Raw genomic sequence first — 23,593 nt, forward strand, 5'->3', positions numbered from 1 at the left:
TATTGCATATTAAGCATTTTATTATGGTTTTCTATGGCAGAAAAATGTTGTGATGAACAATGTTGTTCATAACCTGATTTAATCTGCTTGCCTATACAAAGTAACCTATGAGTTATTAATACCTTTTTAATGCTAGCTTACTGTAAAGCGTTTTCCTCGTCTTTATAACGAGGACACATAAAGCGTCTTATAGGCAGAATGATGCTCACGGTGCCGTTGTCTTTTTGGCAGATACTGCCATCTAGTGGCAGAAGGTTTTCTTAGACAGCTGTGTGTGTGGATCGTGCAAGGCCAAACCGGCGAAATGAAAGTTTCAAAATCCAAATGAATCAAAGAGTTTCGACTCACAAACGAGTCAATGAATGCACGCATGTCACCGGATCCACAAATGCACATCTTACTAGTTGCAAACACAAATTCTGACTTACAATAATACAAAAGTCTCTATTTGTACAAATCACTGCACATTCATGTAATTCTGTATTTTGCACACACAAGTTAAAAGGCATTTGTTTGTGGAAAGTAAAACATGTCTGCAACATTTATCAAGTTCATGGATAATTGTGTGTGCATTTATTAATCATGTTGAGTCTAAAATCATCCCATACATGGCCTCCACTCGACCCCTGAAGGTGTGCTGTGGTATCTGGAACTAAGATGTTAACAGTAGATCCTTTAAGTCCTGTAAGTTGCAAGGTTGGGCCTCCATGGATCGGACTTGTTTGTTCAGCACATCCCACAGATGCTCGATTGGATTGAGATCTGGGGAATTTGGAGGCCTTGTCAACACCTCAAACTTGTTGTGCTCCTCAAACCATTCCTGAACCATTTTTGCTTTGTGGCAGGGCTCATTATCCTGCTTAAAGAGCCACAGCCACCAGGGAATACCTGGGGTATTGAATACTCCATGAAAGGGTGTACATGGTCTGCAACAATTCTTACGTGTCAAAGTAACATCCACATGGATGGCAGGACCTAAGGTTTCCCAGCAGAACATTGCCCAAAGCATCACACTGCCTCCGCCGGCTTGCCTTCTTCCCATAGTGCCATCCTGGTGCCATGTGTTCCTGAGGTAAGCAAGATCAAGTCATCTGAGACCCGTCAACAATACAGAAAGTAAGTCCAGCTGCGGTTAAATGATCAGATTTGAGTCAGATATTACACAATTAGGTTAATTAAATATTTAGACTTTTAGAAGTTTCTAAAGGACTCCTGAGGCCGAATGTGTGGACATATCACTTTCTTTCTTTCCTAACAGGTCATGTAGTTTATCAGGTGATGAGTCTTTGTGAACAGAGAGATGATAAATCTACACAGATGATCACCAGAAGTGCTTTTAGAGGCTATACGACTGATGAACTGCGTTTTTTTGATGGCAAATTCACATATCATGGTTCTTTAAATTACACGGCACAAAAAATAAAACCCTATTTAGAACTGTCCATGTGGCGTCTTGAGAAGTTGTACTACCCACCTTGCATAAAAACCCTGCATAGGAAATCAAGTAAACAGAAAAAGGTATAATGCAATCTATATACAGTAGCCATACGTTTTAAAGTTTGTCATTAATAGTCTCTTTTATTATAGCTATTTTTCTTTGCCATTCTTTCCTTCTGCAGTGAAACCCAGAGTCAGACTCATTCAGAAAACAAACGCTGACAAATTCTGGAGGGTCTCGTGTGAGTTGTTTGGCAACAGATTTTTACCCACGTCACATCAGCCTGACCCTGTTCAGAGATGGGCAGTCTGTATCTGATCATCAGATCACTGGAGGAGATCTGCTGCCCAATGGTGATGGGACGTACCAGATGAGGAAGAGTCTGGAGATCAGTGCTGCAGACAAACACACATACACCTGCTCTGCCACACACCTCAGTCTGGACAACAAACTGGATATTGATTTGGGTAATGAGGTGTGAAAAAGTCAAATATTCTACAGAACTGTGTTTCTAATGTGTTTGTGACATTTTAACTTGTTTGTTTCAGAATTTGATCCGGGTGAACCATTTAAATCAGTGATTCCCTCAGTGCTGATAATTTTGGCTCTGCTGTTGGTGTTTGGGACTGGAGGTGTCATATGTAACTGCAGGAGGAGACCAGCATGTAGGAGAAAAACTGGAATGAGTGGTAAATGATCCAGTGAGCCTGTGATGCTTAAGATAAATACAAAATATATTTTAAAATGTCATTGGCATGAATAATTATGCAACATTTTTTCATGTTACACAGTGTCTTCATCAAACTGTGATTATTCTGCTGCTTTTGTCAGGGTTCTGTCACTTCGGTCTAGTTTATTCATGGTTTTGTGACAGAGCCCTGACACTCCTGTATTGTTTGTCTTGTCTTGTGTGTGCGAGCAGCTTTGAGCATGCTCTAGCTGCGTGCTCTTCTGTCCTTGTGTTTTGTGTGCGGGCGTGGTGTTCGAATCCCAGCACTTCGGTCTAGTTTGGGTTTCAGTTTTGTGTTGGGATTCGGACATTCATGCTCCGCGTGTTTGTTTTGTCTCGAGCGCACAGAATGAGCATTCGCTCGTTCTCGTGCGCTCTGTCTTGTCATGTGAGCGTGTGCTCTTCTGTCTGTGTGTTGTGTTCTGTGTAGCATCATGTTTACATCGGCCGTGTGCTTTCATGTTATGTTTTGTCTTATGTTGTGTAGCACGTGGTTGGTGTTTTTCACTGGCTGCGTGCTTTCATGTTGTCAAGTTTTGTGTGAACATGCAGCTGATGAGTTTTCATTAGCTGCATGTTCATGTCATGTTTGGTGTGAGCACATGTCTTGTCAAGTGTTTCTTTGTGCCATGTGCTCATGTCTATTTTCTAACCCCGCCCACCTTGTTTCCTGATCATTGGTTCATTTGCCCCACCTGTCTTCCCTCGTTACCCTCTTTTGTTTGTTCCCTATTTAATCTCCTTGTGTTTGCAGTCCAGTGCGGAATCGTCATCAAATGTACCTCATGTTTTCCTGCTCAAGTCAAGTCAAGTCAAGTCTAGCCTAGCCTAGCCTAGCCTAGCCTAGCCTAGCCTAGCCTAGCCTAGCCAAGTCTGTTTTTCCCTCGGGGTAGTTTGTTTTGTCTTGTTTTATTTTATTATTATCATTAAAAAGCCCAAAATTTCTGCATCTTTGAGTCCTCGCTCCTTTCACTTCACCAACCCTGACAGCTTTTAAATGTTATTTTTGTATCCTTCGGTTTCACAGACAAGGCTTAAGCCTATAGTCCCAGACTAAACTGCATGTTTGAGCTGTTTTTACTAAAAGCAACTTGCATTGACATATCTTAAAATAAATCAGTGCCATTTTTTTGTCTCAAGATGCACAAAGTAATGTTTTTTTTCTAAGGCAAGTTTATAAAAGCTACTTAAATGCCCTAATTAAATTAAGGCCAAATCCAAGCCTTGTCTGTAAACGCAGGCCTACATTTCTTTTAGCAAAAGCCAGTATTACGACCTAGTTTCTATCTAATAAGTGAAATCTTCAGTACTGTTGTTTTACAGTCTAACTAGTAAGTAAATGCTTGATCGTATATTTAAATTCTTCTAAATATAAAAACTTTTTTTTTTTTTTTTTTTTTCAGAATCTGAAGAAAAAAGGGAACTAGCATCCGGAAATTAATGTAATTCGCAATTTTTAGCTTGAATGAAAGAAATTTGTTCAGATAACTTAAAAATGACATGCACATAAGTTAACTGCTGTCTTCAATGTAAAGATGGCCATGTTTTTTTTTTCCTTTTTAATATTTCATTTGAATATCTGAAAGTCTTTTCCTCAATTATTTATCAAAAAAATAGTGACAATGACGACATTTGGTTGATTGAATGATTGAACTGTATGTTCTCATACAGCCAAGGTAAAAGACCTTGACTAGTGTCCCAAACTAAGAGAGGGGGAAGATGGTCATCTGATGTACTCATAACCACACCTTAAGTGACGTGTGATCCAAAAATCTAACGTCCGCGGTGACGTGAGTACCAATCACTACCTTAACGTCCTTGGATGGACGAAGGTAAAATCACTACATAATTGCCGTCCCTTGTTTGGGCCCAGAAGTGAAATTATTACAGGTGATTCGCGGAGCACGCTGGTGAACTTGCGCAGAGTATGGTGATTCGCGGAGCACGCTGGTGAACCTGCGCAGAGTATGCTGATTCGCGTAGCACGCTGGTGAACGTGCACAGAGTATGGTGATTCGCGGAGCACACTGGTGAACATGCGCAGAGTATGGTGATTTGCGGAGTGCGCTGGTGAACCTGCGCAGAGTATGCTGATTCGCGGAGCGTGCTGGTGAACCTGTATGGTGATTCGCGGAGCGTGCTGGTGAACCTGCGCAGAGTATGGTGATTTGTGGAGCATGCTGGTGAACCTGCGCAGAGTATGGTGATTCGCGGAGCGTGCTGGTGAACCTGCGCAGAGTATGGTGATTCGTGGAGCGTGCTGGTGAACCTGCGCAGAGTATGGTGATTCGTGGAGCGTGCTGGTGAACGTGCGCAGAGTATGGTGATTCGTGGAGCGTGCTGGTGAACCTGCGCAGAGTATGGTGATTCGCGGAGCGTGCTGGTGAACCTGCGCAGAGTATGGTGATTCGCGGAGCGTGCTGGTGAACCTGCGCAGAGTATGGTGATTCGTGGAGCATGCTGGTGAACCTGCGCAGAGTATGGTGATTCGTGGAGCGTGCTGGTGAACCTGCGCAGAGTATGCTGATTCGCGAAGCGCGCTGGTGAATGCGGGCAGAGTATGCTTATTCACGGAGTGCGCTGGTGAACGTGCGCAGGTAGCACAAAGTAATGTTTTTTTCTAAGGCAAGTTTATAAAAGCTACTTAAATGCCCTAATTAAATTAAGGCCAAATCCAAGCCTTGTCTGTAAACGCAGGCCTACATTTCTTTTAGCAAAATCCAGTATTACGACCTAGTTTCTGTCTAATGAGTGAATTCTTCAGTACTGTTGTTTTACAGTCTAACTAGTAAGTAAATGAGAACTGCTTGATCGTATATTTAAATTCTTCTAAATGTAAAAAAAAGTTTTTTTTTTTTTTTTTCAGAATCTGAAGAAAAAAGGGAACTAGCATCCGGAAATTAATGTAATTCGCAATTTTTAGCTTGAATGAAAGAAATTTGTTCAGATAACTTAAAAATGACATGCACATAAGTTAACTGCTGTCTTCAATGTAAAGATGGCAATGTTTTTTTTTTTCCTTTTTAATATTTCATTTGAATATCTGAAAGTCTTTTCCTCAATTATTTATCAAAAAATAGTGACAATGACGACATTTGGTTGATTGAATGATTGAACCGCCTCCTGTGTGGAGTGTTCTCATACAGCCAAGGTAAAAGACCTTGACTAGTGTCCCAAACTAAGAGAGAGGGAAGATGGTCATCTGATGTACTCATAACCACACCTTAAGTGACGTGTGATCCAAAAATCTAACGTCCGCGGTGACGTGAGTACCAATCACTACCTTACTTAACGTCCTTGGATGGACGAAGGTAAAATCACTACATAATTGCCGTCCCTTGTTTGGGCCCAGAAGTGAAATTATTACAGGTGATTCGCGGAGCACGCTGGTGAACCTGCGCAGAGTATGGTGATTCGCGGAGCACGCTGGTGAACCTGCGCAGAGTATGGTGATTCGCAAAGCGCGCTGGTGAATGCGGGCAGAGTATGCTGATTCGCGGAGCGTGCTGGTGAACCTGAGCAGAGTATGGTGATTCGCGGAGCGTGCTGGTGAACCTGCGCAGAGTATGGTGATTCGCGGAGCATGCTGGTGAATCTGCGCAGAGTATGGTGATTCGTGGAGCGTGCTGGTGAACCTGCGCAGAGTATGGTGATTCGCGAAGCGCGCTGGTGAATGTCCGCAGAGTATGGTGATTCGCAGAGCGTGCTGGTGAACCTGCGCAGAGTATGGTGATTCGCGGAGCGTGCTGGTGAACCTGCGCAGAGTATGGTGATTCGTGGAGCGTGCTGGTGAACCTGCGCAGAGTATGCTGATTCGTGGAGCGTGCTGGTGAATGTCCGCAGAGTATGGTGATTCGCGGAGTGCGCTGGTGAACCTGCGCAGAGTATGCTGATTCGCGGAGCGTGCTGGTGAACCTGTATGGTGATTCGCGGAGCGTGCTGGTGAACCTGCGCAGAGTATGGTGATTTGTGGAGCATGCTGGTGAACCTGCGCAGAGTATGGTGATTCGTGGAGCGTGCTGGTGAACTTGCGCAGAGTATGGTGATTCGTGGAGCGTGCTGGTGAACGTGCGCAGAGTATGGTGATTTGTGGAGCGTGCTGGTGAACCTGCCCAGAGTATGGTGATTCGCGGAGCATGCTGGTGAACCTGCGCAGAGTATGGTGATTCACGGAGCGTGCTGGTGAACCTGCGCAGAGTATGGTGATTTGTGGAGCATGCTGGTGAACCTGCGCAGAGTATGGTGATTCGTGGAGCGTGCTGGTGAACCTGCGCAGAGTGTGCTGATTCGCGAAGCGCGCTGGTGAATGCGGGCAGAGTATGCTGATTCGCGGAGTGCGCTGGTGAATGTGCGCAGAGTATGGTGATTCGCGGAGTGCGCTGGTGAACCTGCGCAGAGTATGGTGATTCGCGGTGCGTGCTGGTGAACGTGCGCAGAGTATGCTGATCCGCAGAGCGTGCTGGTGAACCTGAGCAGAGTATAGTGATTCGCAGAGCGTGCTGGTGAACCTGCGCAGAGTATGGTGATTCGCGGAGCACGCTGGTGAACCTGCGCAGAGTATGGTGATTCGCGAAGCGCGCTGGTGAATGCGGGCAGAGTATGGTGATTCGCGGAGCGCGCTGGTGAATGTCCGCAGAGTATGGTGATTCGCGGAGTGCACTGGTGAACCTGCGCAGAGTATGCTGATTCGCGGAGCGTGCTGGTGAACCTGTATGGTGATTCGCGGAGCGTGCTGGTGAACCTGCGCAGAGTATGGTGATTCGTGGAGCATGCTGGTGAACCTGCGCAGAGTATGGTGATTCGTGGAGCGTGCTGGTGAACCTGCGCAGAGTATGGTGATTCGCGGAGCGTGCTGGTGAACCTGCGCAGAGTATGGTGATTCGTGGAGCGTGCTGGTGAACTTGCGCAGAGTATGGTGATTCGTGGAGCGTGCTGGTGAACATACGCAGAGTATGGTGATTCGTGGAGCGTGCTGGTGAACCTGCGCAGAGTATGGTGATTCGCGGAGCGTGCTGGTGAACCTGCGCAGAGTATGGTGATTCGCGGAGCATGCTGGTGAACCTGCGCAGAGTATGGTGATTCACGGAGCGTGCTGTTGAACCTGCGCAGAGTATGGTGATTCGTGGAGCGTGCTGGTGAACCTGCGCAGAGTATGCTGATTCGCGAAGCACGCTGGTGAATGCGGGCAGAGTATGCTGATTCGCGGAGTGCGCTGGTGAATGTGCGCAGAGTATGGTGATTCGCGGTGCGTGCTGGTGAACGTGCGCAGAGTATGCTGATCCGCAGAGCGTGCTGGTGAACCTGAGCAGAGTATGGTGATTCGCGGAGCGTGCTGGTGAACCTGCGCAGAGTATGGTGATTCGCGGAGCATGCTGGTGAACCTGTATGGTGATTCGCGGAGCGTGCTGGTGAACCTGCGCAGAGTATGGTGATTCGTGGAGCATGCTGGTGAACCTGCGCAGAGTATGGTGATTCGCGGAGCGTGCTGGTGAACCTGCGCAGAGTATGGTGATTCGTGGAGCGTGCTGGTGAACGTGCACAGAGTATGGTGATTCGTGGAGCGTGCTGGTGAACCTGCGCAGAGTATGGTGATTCGTGGAGAATGCTGGTGAACTTGTGCAGAGTATGGTGATTCGTGGAGCGTGCTGGTGAACGTGCGTAGAGTATGCTGATCCGCGGAGCGCACTGGTGAACGTGTACGGAGTATCACTCGTGCACAATTTAATAGACCAAACGGGGCTTCAGTCGTGTTGCGCTGATAATCGGTCTTTTCAGTTCGTACGGGAACTTAGTGCTTATAAAAGCTCTGAACGCATGATGCATAGTTAATTAATAGCCCAATTCACTCACCACCGTAATTATTTCACTGTGAGAGAACTGCGCTCACCACTCAAAACACCGAGCGGCATAGGCTATACGTTTTTGAAAGTTTTTTTATTTTTTATTATTTACTTAGGCCTACAGAATACAAAAGTGAAGTGTGAGCCATAAGCCAGAAGGGAGAGCCAGAGGTTCAGGGACAGACAACATTACATCACATTTGAATTCAGAGAGAGAGAGAAAAATAAATAAATGCAAACAAAAATAAAAGTAAATAAATAAATTATCAATTAATATCAATTAAAAACAATCCCCCCCACAAAACATAAAATAATGATAATAAAACGTAGCCTTTTTGTTACAGGAGGTAGATAAGGATTTAATATAGATCTTGATATCTTCTTGAAAGTGAGAAAAATTGGAGGTAACTTTCATATTTTTACATTTAAATATTTTGCAAGCTAAAAAAGTATATATATATATATATATATATATATATATATATATATATATATATATATATATATATATATATATATATATATATATATATATATATATATATATATTAGTTTACAATGAGCTGGCAAATGCCTTGCCAAAGTTGTATTGTATGATCACAATGCAAAAAAGATGTAAGATATTCTCTGGTTGTGAATCACAAAAAGTACAATTTGCTGTTAGTTCAGACACGCAAAGTGCAATGACAGTTGGGTGATTTTCACTCTCCACTTCCTGTGAAGTGATGTATCAATGTTCCCTACGCCGTTCGCAGTACCCTTCGAACTGAACATGTTCGCTGCTTTCGGATTGGAATCTCACTTAAGATAGCGGAATGGTCAGGTACAGTATTGGTTTACTGGCATTACAACAGCACAAATCACACAGCGCACATCTCCTTGGAATTTTTCTGCCATTATGGACCGAATTATTTTCATTATCAGCATTTTACTTCCAGCAGCTTCAACAAGAGGTAAGTGTTATATAAAATGTTTCATGGAACGTAGACATTTAGGTGACTTAAACGTAGCACATAACATGATCTGCTTATGGTTTTTAGCTTTAATGCCTTACGTTACCTTGAGTATTTTTTAAATCTGTATATGTTGTATTTGACATCAAGATATTTTGCGTTGTTGCTATATAGTGAAGAATATTCCTGAAGATTTAAAAACTGAAAGTGAAAATCACAGCTAATGGTGAGGTCAGGTGGATTGGGCTATTAAAGATTAATAAGGTTGGAGTGTCTGTCTTTTAAGATCCAAAAGTAAAAAAAAACAAAAAAACTGACATGTTTTACCTAATAATTAAAAAACATAACTAAGGAATATGATTCATTAATAAAGATATTGTATGATACAATTTTGCAGAGATTTAGTTTCAACAGCTTTGATCATGTCAAGGTCCTCAGGCTTTTTTCTTTTTTTGCCATTATTACCAAAGATTAAGGGTAATGATAAAAAAACAACAACAAAAACCCACCCATCTTTTCTTATCGGCATAACATCTTTAAAATATAGGCTATTATGTAAACAATCTGTTTTATGCCCCATACTTGACAGTGACACTGTAAAAAAAAAATCGTAAAAAATGGTCAATGACTGTAGGCTACCAAACAAAAATCGTCAAATTAAAGTAAAATATCCTAATTTAAATAAAACTTTAACATAAATTTTCCTTAAATGTTTTACAGAAAAACACTGTTATTTCCTGAATTACGATCAAATTTCACTGTAAAAAAAATATTCCTAAAATGTTCAAATGACTGCCAGCAGCGGCTTGCCAAACTAAAACCATAAAATAAATGTAAAATACCCTAACTTAAATAAAGTACAAAAAACTTTTACAGAAAACACTCTTATTTTACCAATATTTTCTGAATTATTACAAACAGATTCACTGTAAAATGTAAATCTCTTGCAGTTCAGAAATATCACACATGCATGACTTAATGTAACTGTCACTGCATCAGCAGCTACACAGTTATTTCCTCTTGAATGAAGCAACACACACACAGCATTATGCCAATGAATACTGGCCAATTCTGGACTGAAGCACAGGCTCTACTCTTCACCACAATGATGACCCATAACAGACGATACAGAAACCCTTTAAATCCCAACACAACATTAAACAACAGATCTCTCAAGATCTCAGCATCTTCACTTATTACAATCCAGACTTTATTTATTTTATGGTGTTCAGTGTTTGCTTTAGTTTGGCTCTTGACCCATGAATCTTTATCATTCGTTTTCCTTTAACAGTGTTTTTAATGCATGCTTGTCAAAAAATCGAACGCACCTGAACAAGTTAAACAATGTCTTCAGGATTACTACGAAGTTGCAGGTACTCAGCAAAATCCTGTGTTAAATCAACACTGCTCAGAATGCATATTATCCAATTTAAAGTTAAAACATTAATGGGATAATTAAGTGATGATTGAGCATTAATGATGAACATGTGCTGTTAACCAGCAGAATCACTGAATAAAAGAGAAACACAAGCGCTGCAACTGACTTCATCCACAGCCTTGGATGAAATCAACTGAAGATAAAAGACATTACATCTATGAAGATCCCAGCAGAGGAGGATTAAACAACTCCACAGACAGCCTTAACAGATTCACTCATTATTAACCAGATTTACTTTCTGTCAGATGTCTACAGAAGCTCTTATTGAGAATTAACAGAGGTTTAGATGTTGATGTTTTATTCGTAAAATCCGATGCTACCATTATGGAGATCAGTGTTTGCTTTTGAGCTCTTGATCCTTCACTTCATATGTTAGATTTTCTCTACAACAGTGTATGTTGTAAAGCAGTGAAATGTTAGTTGTAAGTTATTTATTAAATGACTATAGTCATAGAAACTTGCACTGATAGCATCTAATACTAATCAATGTTTTGTCATAATTACATCAAAATGGAAAAAGAGGTTTTCAGCAATAATTTATCATGTGTAATTTTAAAACTGTGTAGCGCTCAAATTGATTTCAATTACAGTTTAACTCGGACACACACACACTGTAAGCCTATACAGGTTGATTGAACTTAAACAATTTATGGAAACTCGTTGCCCTAAAAAAGTTAATTTTGTCTTGTTGAAAAAACAAAACATTTCCAGTTTAATGTACTTAAGATTTCAACAGCATTTAATTAAAAACTTTTAGTTAATTGAACTAACAGATTTGAATTCAGTGGTATTGAAATTTTAGGTCACCATGATGGAGTGTTCGTTTTAGTTGGGCTCTTGGCCCTTGACTCTTTAACTTGAGTTTTTCGCTGACTGCTTTAACTGTGTGTTTATAAAGCACATTTGTTATGGCAAAGAAAAGCAAATTGTAAGAATAAAAGAGAATTAGTCACAATTTTGAGCACTACATTATTTTAAAATCTTGAATATTATTCAATTACCATAACAGTGCTGGATCTCATGCTGTAGAATAACACAAATAACATCACGTAAATACAAAATTTATAACACATTACCTCTATAACCAGAACATTTGAGTCTGCATGAGATTAGTGATTCAGCCACTACATGATGATGTCATCATCATCAATAAGCCAAAGTCACAATATCACGTTTTCTCTTTGGCTTGTCTTGGCGTAATTAAAGTGTTTTTTTTAAAAACACAGTTAAAACAGCCAAAGAAAAAAAAAACGAATGTTAAAGAGCCAAGGGTCAAGAGTCCAACTAAAACAAACACTTATCCATCATGGTGAAACAGAAATAAAGTCAATTTGATTAGTAATGCATGAAGCTGGTAATGCTGTTTGTGGAGTTGTTTAATCCTCCTCTGCTGAGATCTTCAGAGATTTAATGTCTTATTTTATCTTCAGTTGATTTATTTAGTTATTTCAAAATGAAAACCTTAAACAAAATAAATTGTTTAAATAAAGTATCGTCAAATAATTTTTTGAGTGTAAACACAGCCTAAACTTACATTTTGTTTCGTCCAACAAACGAAAATCATGGAGTAATTGAACAAATCTGTTGGAGTTTATGTTTATTGTCCCTAAATAATTTGTATTAAAACAATTTCAGGGATAACACTGCAGACATCAAGAATCAGCATATGAATCTCAGCAATGGTGACAAACAAAAAGTTTCATGCTGCAATGCATGCTGGGTATCACCACAAAAATCCCAGCATGCACTGCAGTATGAATAATTATTGTCACCACTGTTGAGGATTGTATGATAACTAATGATGCCTAAGAGTGTATTTCCAGAGGCAATAATTGTTTAATAGAAAACCTTTTTTTATATACATCTTTGCTATCAATAAACCAAATACAGATATATTTATAAGTGAGAATTCACCCCTAGAAAATATAATGCTGACAACATTTTGAAACTTTCACTTCTGCAATGCTCAAGTGTTTATCATGAAACACTACTGCAATTGCTTAAAAGAAACTTGCTTTAGAAAGGCAAAAAGGTCACAAGCCCAAATAAAGCAAACACTGATTTTCCATAATGGTGACATACATTATTTGACCAATATAACATCAACATCGTTTCATATAAGGCTGTGGCTGAAATGAGTTGTAGTTCTTAAGCTTGTTTAAGATGCATCGCGCTGCGCAGACCGATTGCCATATGACATCGAAGTACCGCTAGAGCGATTGGAGAACAAATCACTCTCTGCGTGAAGTGGATCTCGAGGTCCAAAGTTGAGTACCATTGTTAAAAATTCATGCTAATGTTAAAAAGTCAAGGGTCAAGAGGCCAAATAAAGCACACACTGATCACCATAATGGTGACATCAAATGTGTCTTTTTTCAATATGACATCAGCATCTAAACCTTACAAGAACATTTGTATGAAAGAAATAAAGTCAAACTGTATTGTAATAAGTGAAGATTCTGAAATCTTGAGAGATCTGTTAATGTTTAATGTTCTGTTGCTGCCAGTCATTTGAATTAATTCAGGAAATACCTGTAAAATAAGGGTTTTTCTGTAATCATTTAAGGAATATTTTGTTAAAGTTTTTTGCACTTTATTTAAATGATATTTTACTTTAATTTTAGAGTTTTTGTTTGGCAGTCGCTTTTGCCAGTCATTTGACCTTTTTTTTTTGTACTATTTTTTTTTTACAGTAAAGGTATTTGATCGTAATAATTCAGGAAATACCTGTAAAATAACATTGTTTTTCGGTTTATTTTTATTAGGATATTTTACTTTAATTTGACAGTTTTATCATTTAACTTTTTAATTACAGATTAATATTGTAATTTTACATAAATTTGTATGTAATTTAAGAAAACAGAAAAAAATACTGTATAAAAAATACAGTAATTTGTTCTGTATAAAAATCTGAATTACTGTAATTTGTCATTAATGTAATAATACATAAAATAACAGCCGAGTTGTTAATTTAGAGATATTTTTTGTAATTTTACAGAGCTTTGAGTACAATTTAAAATAAAATGGGGAAAAAAATCTTTTATTTTCCGTAAAATTAGGAATCATTTTTTACAGTGTAATTTGTGTATCAAACCTTTTGCTGAATCTTACTGATGGTTGTATTTAATCAACATTAAATTGGGTACAAAATAAAGGAAAAGCAAAAAAGCAAATGTTCATATGAGGCTGTCTTTGTCATTATGTTGACCCATTCTTTTAATTCTGGTATTTTGAGAGTTTTCCAGTGTTTCAGAATGACTCTAGCCATCACAGAGACAGCCACCATGATCACTGTGAACTCTCCACTTGAAATATTTGGCAACTGCGCCCCAAAAGACATAGTTTTGGTGATAATGGTATTATTGTTCCAAACCATTTGCTCAAAATATTTAAAATTTGGTGCCATAAAGGTTGAATAAGTGGACACTCCCAGATACAGTGGATAAAAGTACCTCTGTCCTTTTGGCATTTCCAACAATCATTATTATTTGTCAGACCCATTCTATAAAGTCTAAGAGGTGTCAGATAGAATCTGTGTATGATTTTGAACTGTGTAAATTGCCCTCTAGCTTCTCTTACATATTTATCTGTTTTTGATAAAATTATTTTCCACTCTTCATCCCCAATAGCCCCAATGTCCTTTTCCCATATTGTCTTTAAATTTGTACAGTCATTGCTGAGCAAATTATTGGTCGTCCTGTAAAAAACAGAGGCTTTTTGTTGGGAGTTAGGCAGCAGCCTTTTCTTAAACACCCAAGACCCCTCCCCCCATTCCATGGATATGTTATGTTTACTATCCACTGACACTCGATTGTTTTTTTAAAAAAAAGGTTTCGTTGTTTTCCCCATTATTGTTTTTTTTTTACAGGTTCTCACTCTTTGTGGGTGCTTATAACTTACATTAAAGGAGAAACACAATTTCCTAAATTAACTGGCACATTTATGTTGGATGATATCACAGTAGGATATTATGATTCTGACACAAGAAGCTATGTCGCAAGAGGAAATACTACAAATGAAGATGATGCGGTGGATCCAAATCACCTCAATACCATAAGTAATTATATGATTGCTCATTTTATGAGAAGATCACATTATCTGAGACCCATTAACCACACAGAAAGTAAGTTCATTTGGCTAAATTAAGATTGGCTTTGAGACAGATGATCATATCAATTACTCTGTGACTGTGTTTTGTGTCAATGAATGAAAGATAGACACATGAAAAATTAATAAAAGTTTATTTTCATAACAAATTTATAAAATCGCTCTTATGAACTTAAATATTTGTTTAATTTAGATCTAGACTCACGTTTCTATGTGTTGACATATTTCCCCCCCTTTCCAAGCAGGTCATGCAGTTTATCAGGTGATGTTTCTTTGTGAACAGCTTGAAAATGATAAACCTGGCCAAATGATCACAAAGAATGCTTTTAGAGGCTCTACAATTGATGAACTGCATTTTTTGGATGGCAAATTCACATATCAGGGTTCTTTAAATTACACGGCACAACAAATAAAACTATCTCTGGAACTGTCCATGTGGCGTCATGAGACTATATTCTACCCAGCCTGCATAAAAACCCTGAACAATTACCTCAAAAAGAGAGGAACTCAAGTAAACAGAAAAGGTACATATTCGTGTATTTTCTTTAATTTAGAGAAAAATAATCTGAAGTTCAATGCAATGATACTATAATCACATACAGGAACAATTCATGGCTACACAATGTGTCTTTGTTACAGCGTAATTATACATTTAAGTACTGAGTACTGGTACTACATACTAGTTAGGATTAGGTTTGGTTTAGGGTTGCATATAATTATGCGTAATTTATAGTTATTACTAATGTGTAACATATGAGGACACTGTTAAAAAAAAGTGTTACCTCATTCATTTATATTTATAGGTATATTCTCTTATTCATGTTTCTCTTAATGTTTCATTCTGCAGTGAAACCCCGAGTCAGACTGGTTCAGAAAACAAACTCAGATTCTGGAGGGTTTCGTGTGAGTTGTTTGGCAACAGGATTTTACCCTCGTCACATCAACCTGACCCTGTTGAGAGATGGGCAGCCTGTATCTGATCATCAGATCACTGGAGGAGATCTGCTGCCCAATGGTGACGGGACGTACCAGATGAGGAAGAGTCTGGAGATCAGTGCAGACAAACACACATACACCTGCTCTGCCACACACCTCAGTCTGGACAACAAACTGGACGTCACTTTAGGTAATGAGCTCTTACAGAAAACATAATTTAACAATCAAAACATAAAGAATTAAAGTAAATCTCTCAGTCTTTGGTTCTCTCATTTTTCAGAATATGATCACAGGGAACCATTTTATTCAGTGATTCCTTCAGTTCTGGCGGTTTTGGCTCTGATGATGGTGTTTGGGGCTTCAGCTACGATAACTGTATGGAAAAGACGACGTGCAGGTACGATAAGAATTAAAATAGATATGGGTTTAGAGAACAACATAATGGAAATTTCAGCTATTCCTATAAGACAATATGTGTATATCCTAAATTTGGTGTATATATAGTCTATTCATTTTGATGTTTATGGTATAATATTGCCTTATTTCTTCATTTGGTATTTAGATTAATGTAGAAGTGGCTATTCTACTCCATCTAGTAAGTATTTTTAGTTACTTCCTTATTTGTTAAAGGGGTCATATGATGCGATTTCCTGTTTTCCCTTTAGAGTGTTATGTAGCTGTTTGTGCATGTATAAGATCTGCAGAGTTACAAAGCTCAAAGTCTCAAACCCAAAGAGATATTCTTTATAAAAGTTAAGGCTCAGCCACATCTTCCTAAAACGCTTTATTCAAACTCACCCCCTCAAATCTACGTCAGTATGGGGGGGCAGAGTTTCATAACACTGCCCAAATGTATACGCAAAGAAAAAAGCACACAGCCTGTAGTATGTTTTAATTTTTTACGAATTTGCTACTGACTTTTCAAACACGAGTTTTGAGCAGATAGAGTAGCGCTTGTTTGTCATTTCTATGATCTCAAATGCAAATTTACCAATCTGATACGTTCTGGTGCAGTCGTGCTGGCAACGTTGATCGATCAGTTTGGAGATCTGATTTGGTCTCGAATTGATAAGTTAGTACCAACATTATCACCTGTCAATATTGCTTCGGGAGCTGAATGTTCCAAATATGGTATGCAGCAAGAAATTTCCATGACCACGCTTAAGGTATTCAGGCCAATCACAATGCACTGGATCACTGGCCACTCAGAGCACACCGCTCTTGTCAGAACATTGAGCTTTGTAAAAATCGCCACGTTTCAGAAAGGAGGGGCATAGAGGAGCAACAATAATGTATGGTATGTCTAAAATAATGACTTTTTTAAACCTTAAACTGTGTAAACACATTGCATTAAACCAAATACACAAAATTTGAACACTTTTTAGAACCATCATATGACCCCTTTAAATAGTGTAGTCGTGGAAGTGTAGCAGACTATCTTGCATGTGGCATGAAAGCGTCAATGCTGAGGGATTTTGGTAGCAAAACTGACGCTCGCCTTATGGTTTTATATTGGCATTAATTTGACATTTAACCACATTTAATACTTGTAACTATACCTTAAGCCGACTGTTTTATTAACACAGTTATATTCATTTATTCATATTTATTCTTTTTTCTATTTTTATTTTTGAACAGCCAAGATTTGCGGCGTTAACCAACAAAATGGACGAAGCACGGCTGTGGATGAACACACATAGGACACTGAGGGATTGTTGTGCTTTAATATTTACGGAGACGAAGCTGAATGCACAAATCCCTGATGGAGCTGTGGAATTAACTAGCCGGATGCTATACCGTGCTGACCGGATGATCACCTCATAATTGCAGGAGATTTGAATCAGGCTGATTTATGAAAAGTGCTAAATTCTATCAGCATGTGCAGTGCTCCACCAGAGGCTCTAAAACTTTAGACCATATGTACACCAACATTAAAGACTCACACAGAGCTTTCCCCAATCCTCCTCTTGGACAGTCTGATCACCTTTCATTGTTGACACCAGCATACAGACCCCTTCATTCGCAAGTCAAGACCCTCCATCCAAACAGTTACAATCTGGCCAGAAGATGCTACAGCACAACTGCAGGACTGCTTTGATAGCACAAAACTTTTTGCAGAAGCAGCAATCTATGGAACAGCGCCAGACCTCGAAGGATACACAGTCATTGTACTAGTCTATATTAACAGCTGTGTATACTGTGCATATTGTTTTAATTATATTTATATTGCACTAGTTATTTATTCATACATTGTTTTAGGCATCTTTTTTTGTTTTTAGAGCTGCTACCTTAATTCCGTTGATGTATACTACTGTACTGTGTGCATACAATATAATAATGTAATAATTAATCAATTCCAAGTGATCAAAGGCTTAGTGAGTTCCATTTAAACACATTGCAAGGGTTCCGCCAGTATAGTGGGCACTCATGCAACATAAGCAAGGACGTACATCCGAGTGAACGAGACGGTGGGAAGTCCTCTTTGGTCTGGACTGTGCGCAGTAGCAACTTGGAGCCCGAGTCTGCGCAGTAGATGGAGCCGCGATATCAAGGTCCTGCCCACAATCCCCCCTAATCAACAACTTTTGTGAAATAAACCGTTATGTAAAATGTAGAAATTAAAGTTAAAGCTCCAATCTCCCAAAAAATGTCCGTTGGTGCCTCAGTGACTACTTCCCTCAGAGAAGCTGTCAATCTCAGCTGTCAATCAAAATGTCACACCCCTGTTTTTATAGCATTAAATAACTAACTAAAACCAAACTTATTTAAAGAACGAACACTTGAACTAACATCAGTGTGATTAAAAACCAGACAGAATGACAACAATGACAGAAACCATCTTTGGAAAAAATGTATTTGAAGTGTAATTTGATTGATTAGTTTTTCAAACTAATCTAATTTCATGGAGAGGGCGGGGTTTATGACCTATTCTGTATCCAGTCACCTCGGGGGCTATCGAGACACTGTGGCTTCACTTTTCAGCACTCGTGTGGCACACTTGGTTCTAATGGTGTCTCCCGAAGCTTACAAAGACTATCCCTGCTAATCTGTTGTTTTGGGGAAATCTTATAAAGCATATTGTAGTTTGCGTTTGAATATCACTCATCAATTTTAGGGGTTAATATTAGATGTTAAATGTACAAATCAATTTTTAAGGAACTTCATCACTGTTAGTAATTATTCAATTATTCAGGCTTATGGGAAAGGGTTAGCACTTTTCCCAAATGTTACATTTCATATGGACAGTGCCAAACAAATTCTTATTTAATAATAAAAAATAAAAGAAATCCATTTAAAATGATTCATCATTATTACCCTTGTAATAAATATTAAGTACATTTTACCAAAAAATTCCCCCACTCTGCTCTTTTTGCCAAGAGAAGGAAGAATTTATTTTACACTTGTTCTACTTCTCAAAAAAAATTTGGCTTCAAATTTCAGCTTCCTTAATTCTTGTGTAATATTTCTATCACTAAGGTTCTTTATCACTCTGATTTTTCTGAAAGCGAAGAGCTAGAGGATGTCTTAAACTTATTTGTATGATGTGTAAATATCATATTCACAAAGCAAGATACCTTAATTTCAAACCTAACTGCAAAGTATTTGCTTATGATTTAAAGTTATTATTATCATCTCTTCAATCAGTGAGTGACCTTACATATTCAAATAAAATCGGATTTGCTCCAGTCATTGTTAAAAAAAAACATGCTAACAAAACTTGCTAGCTAGCGTTAGTGAAGTGGTCAGGGCAATCATTCTGCCTCCACTTAAGCTCCACCCAGAAAAAAACGTCACAATGTTTACTAACTGAAAAAGGGTCTATTGTTCATTACTAATTTGATGCTACACAACTCCCACTATAATTCACTATAACAGATAATTAAAAGTTGTGTATATAATTCTATGTCTGCAGGTCTACTGATAGTTGGCCAGTGTTAGTCATGGTGGAATGTTTCTGACAAATGTGAAAGCCCTTTTTGTGGTCAAAGGATTGTCAATAAAATAAAAAACATTTTTTTTCATGACTGGCTAAATATTAAAATCTGTGTGAAGCTTAAGAACAAATAAAATAACTACACTTATAAGAGTTGAACGAAACTTGTTTAATTAAAAGCTAATCATCTGCCAGGGGGTGCAAGTGCTGCAGATTTTGTTTGTTGTTAGCCAAACAAACTACGAAATAAAAATACTTTTTTCTGCATATTTGACTTAAATGTCCTGGATACAATGGTTTCCAAAAAGAAATGAAAGGGGTCATGAAATGAGTTGATTTACTGACACACAGACAAAGAACATCTGACTGTACATGAATATTTACATTTCAGATCAGGCATTAGAATGAACACAGTTACTTACATGTTGCATTACTGTTGAGCCCAGGCACTGCACAATATTTTTTAATCCTCAACGGCATGTCTATTGCTTGGTAGCTCGATCTGGTTTACGGTGGCCGAGTAGTGCACAACACAACGAAATTGAAAAAGCATACATACGTTCACAACACAACGAAATAAAGCCACAACACAACGAAATCAAGCCACAACACAACGGAATCAAGCCACAACTCAACAGAAACAAGCCACAACGGAATCAAGCCACAACACAACGAAATCAACCCACAACTCAACAGAAACAAGCCACAACACAACGGAATCAAGCCACAACACAACGAAATCAAGCCACAACACAACGGAAACAAGCCACAACACAACGGAAAAGCTACAACTCAATGGAAATGCTCCCGACCACTAGGAGGCTCTCGGAGTGCGGTAAATTTAGTTTCCCTTGCCATTGTTCTATAGATTCGCCAGTCTTATAAACACTACTATCAGTTTTAAGTGTGCAATTGTATATCGACATATAATTCAAAATGGCCTACGTGCATTATAGCTGCATATTTATACTCGAAAATGCTTTGACACGCTACCACGTTGGATGACGCCTAAGGGAACGTCTGCCAATTCCACCAAATTCCTCAGCTTGATTGTATTGGTAAAACTGACTCAGTAATGCACAACAAAACATTGGAATTTCAACATTAAAAAAGTAATTTTAATTAATACAAATTATACGTTTCAACCACTTGGTGGAATTGGCAGACGTTCCCTTAGGCGTCATCCGCCGTGGTAGCGTGTCAAAGCATTTTCGAGTATAAATATGCAGCTATAATGCACGTAGGCCATTTTGAATTTATATTTCATGTCGATATACAATTGCTGTTATGATCCTGGGTTTTCCTTTCTCTGTCTCCCTCTTGTGGTCATTCACGCACGCACTCACTCATCACGCTCATCCTTATGCTTCGCTCATTATCTCTCTCAGCTGTGTCTCCTTGTCCAATTCGTTTCCCCACCTGTTCTCTCTGTTCCCTTGATTGTACTGCTTCTTATTCCCTCTCCTTCTAGGACTTGTTGTCGGATTATTCCTTCACTGAGTGTTAGAGACTTCTACGTATCTCCTGTCTTGTCCTGTCCGTTCTACGTGGTTATACGTTAATGCGCTGTGAGTACGTGTACTTTAAAGACTGTGAATTATCGAGCTGTGCCTGTTTGCAGAGAGACCCGTTCTGACCTGATCTACCCCAACCCACGGCTTGTACCCGCTCAACGGCCTGATCTATCTCTGCCTGGCTATAGGCAGCTCTGGGTACCAGACCTTCGGTCCTCGTGGGACTTGTGTTTCCGTTTTCCAGTTTGCTGGCTGATTCTGTTTTGGCGCTGACTGTTGCCTACATTTACGTTGATGTTTTTCCTTGGACGAGGTCATACCCATTAAAGACTATTGATTGCTATAACCCTGGTTTCCCCTCATCCTTACCTTATAACAGAATAATCCGACCACCAAGAGGTATGGACCAGGCGAATAGCGATCCCGTTCTAAACGCCGTCAAGTTCCAGGGTGTCCTGTTGGGCAAGCATGCAGTGGATTTATCTGCCACAGGACGTGTTGTGGACTCCCTGACCGCCCAGCTTTCTGACCTGACCCAGCAGCTCCACTATTATCGCCAGGAGGTCACGGGTTCCGCTGGAGGTCGCGATCCGCCTGAGCCGCGCATCAACAACCCGCCGTGCTACTTGGGTGAGCCAACGCAATGCCGATCATTCCTCACTCAATGCGAGGTTGTGTTTTCTCTCCAGCCCTCGACTTATGCCAAGGAACGGTCTAGGGTGGCTTACGATATCTCTCTCCTTGACGGACGGGCTCGTGAGTGGGCGGCGGCTAACTGGGCTGCTGAGACAGACTGTATCCAGAACTTTTCTCTTTTCAAAGAGGAGATGATCCGAGTCTTTGATCGCTCTGCTCACGGGGATGAGGCATCTCGCCTTCTGTCCACTCTGCGCCAGGGGAAGAGGTCAGTCACTGATTACTCGATTGAGTTTCGTACTCTGGCTACCACCTGTGGATGGAACGGTCCTGCCCTGCAAGCCCGCTTTCTCGAGGGTCTGTGTTCGGAGGTCAAGGACGAGGTCCTTGCCCGGGAAGTCCCGGATAACCTGGATTCTCTGATCGAGCTGGCTCTGCGAGTGGAGAGACGGTTCGAGGTGCGACGAAGGGCCCGCAGATTGGAGGCTTCTTTGTTCCCCTTTTCCACCCCGAGAGAGTCGTTACTTCCTTCACCCGCTGATCCCGAGCCAATGCAGCTTGGGGGTCTTCGAATTTCCATTCGGGAACGTCAACGCAGGATTATGAATCGCCTTTGCATGTACTGTGCTGCCGCTGATCACTTTGTCTCCAGGTGCCCGGTAAAGGGCCAACGCTCGTCAGTAGGCGGAGGGTTACTGACGAGCGCTACATCAAGGGTCAGTCCATCCAATTCCTGCACGTTTCTTCCTGTGCACCTGCGCTGGCGGGGTTCGTCAGTTTCGTGCTCAGCATTGGTTGATTCTGGGGCGGAGGGGAACTTCGTTGATGAGAGGTGGGCATTGGAACATGGGATTCCTCTCTCTGACTTACAAGACTCTACCCCTCTGTACGCCCTCGATGGTAGCGCCCTTCCTAGGGTGCAGAGGAGAACTGTTCCATTGACACTTACTGTTTCTGGTAATCATAGTGAGACTATTTCATTTTTCGTTTTTCAGTCTCCCTTTTCCCCGGTGGTTTTAGGCCATCCTTGGCTAGTTCTCCACAATCCCCAGCTTAACTGGGCGGAGGGATCTATTTTGTCTTGGAAATTGTCATGTCATGTTGATTGTTTGTCTTCTGCTGTTCCCCCTGTCTCGTCTGTGACTGTTTTTCAGGAGGAGCCTGGTGATCTAACTGGGGTCCCGGAGGAGTATCACGATTTACGGGAGGTATTCAGTCGTTCTCGGGCCACTTCTCTTCCTCCTCACCGCCCGTATGATTGTAAGATAGATCTTCTCCCGGGGGCCACGCCTCCTCGGGGAAGACTATACTCATTATCCGCTCCCGAGCGTAAGGCGCTAGAGAGCTATTTGTCCGATTCGTTAAACGCCGGGACTATCGTTCCCTCTTCTTCTCCTGCGGGAGCCGGCTTCTTCTTTGTGAAGAAGAAGGACGGTTCCTTGCGTCCCTGTATAGACTACCGGGGTCTGAATGACATCACTGTCAAGAATCGTTATCCATTGCCACTGATGTCATCGGCTTTCGAGCTCTTACAGGGAGCTAGGGTTTTTACGAAGCTCGATTTGCGTAACGCCTACCATTTGGTGCGTATCAAGGAGGGGGACGAATGGAAGACCGCGTTTAACACGCCCCTCGGACACTTTGAATATCGCGTCCTTCCCTTCGGGTTAGTCAACGCCCCCGCGGTTTTTCAGGCCTTAGTCAATGACGTCCTACGGGACATGCTCAACGTTTTCGTTTTTGTCTATTTAGACGATATTTTGATTTTTTCACCGTCTCTCCAGGTACACGTCCAACATGTTCGTTGCGTCCTTCAGCGGCTATTAGAGAATCGACTGTTTGTCAAGGCTGAGAAGTGCTCGTTCCACGCCTCCTCCGTTACTTTTCTGGGTTCGGTCATCTCGGCAGAGGGGATTAGTATGGACCCGGCTAAGGTACAGGCAGTCACTGATTGGCCCGTTCCCGAGTCTCGTTTGGCGCTTCAACGTTTTCTGGGTTTTGCCAATTTTTATCGCCGTTTTATACCTGGTTTTAGTCAAGTGGCCGCTCCTCTTACCGCTCTTACGT

The 23,593-nt window shown here is 40.5% G+C and overlaps 1 protein-coding gene across 1 annotated transcript; it reads left to right on the forward strand.

Moving 5' to 3' along the window:
- Nucleotides 1-608: 608 nt before the first annotated feature.
- Nucleotides 609-17,805, forward strand: LOC307121824 (major histocompatibility complex class I-related gene protein-like; the record flags this gene model as incomplete). Its single annotated transcript, XM_079809581.1, has 8 exons — nt 609-642; nt 1,259-1,330; nt 1,699-1,905; nt 1,987-2,103; nt 14,752-15,030; nt 15,354-15,632; nt 15,723-15,839; nt 17,081-17,805. 8 exons carry the CDS (start codon nt 609-611, stop codon nt 17,140-17,142), a joined length of 1,167 nt encoding a protein of 388 aa, XP_079665707.1. The 3' UTR covers nt 17,143-17,805.
- Between the last annotated feature and the right edge of the window lie 5,788 nt (nt 17,806-23,593).

This window comes from Gobio gobio (assembly GCF_949357685.1).
Source record: "Gobio gobio genome assembly, chromosome: 25".
NCBI lineage: Eukaryota > Metazoa > Chordata > Actinopteri > Cypriniformes > Gobionidae > Gobio > Gobio gobio.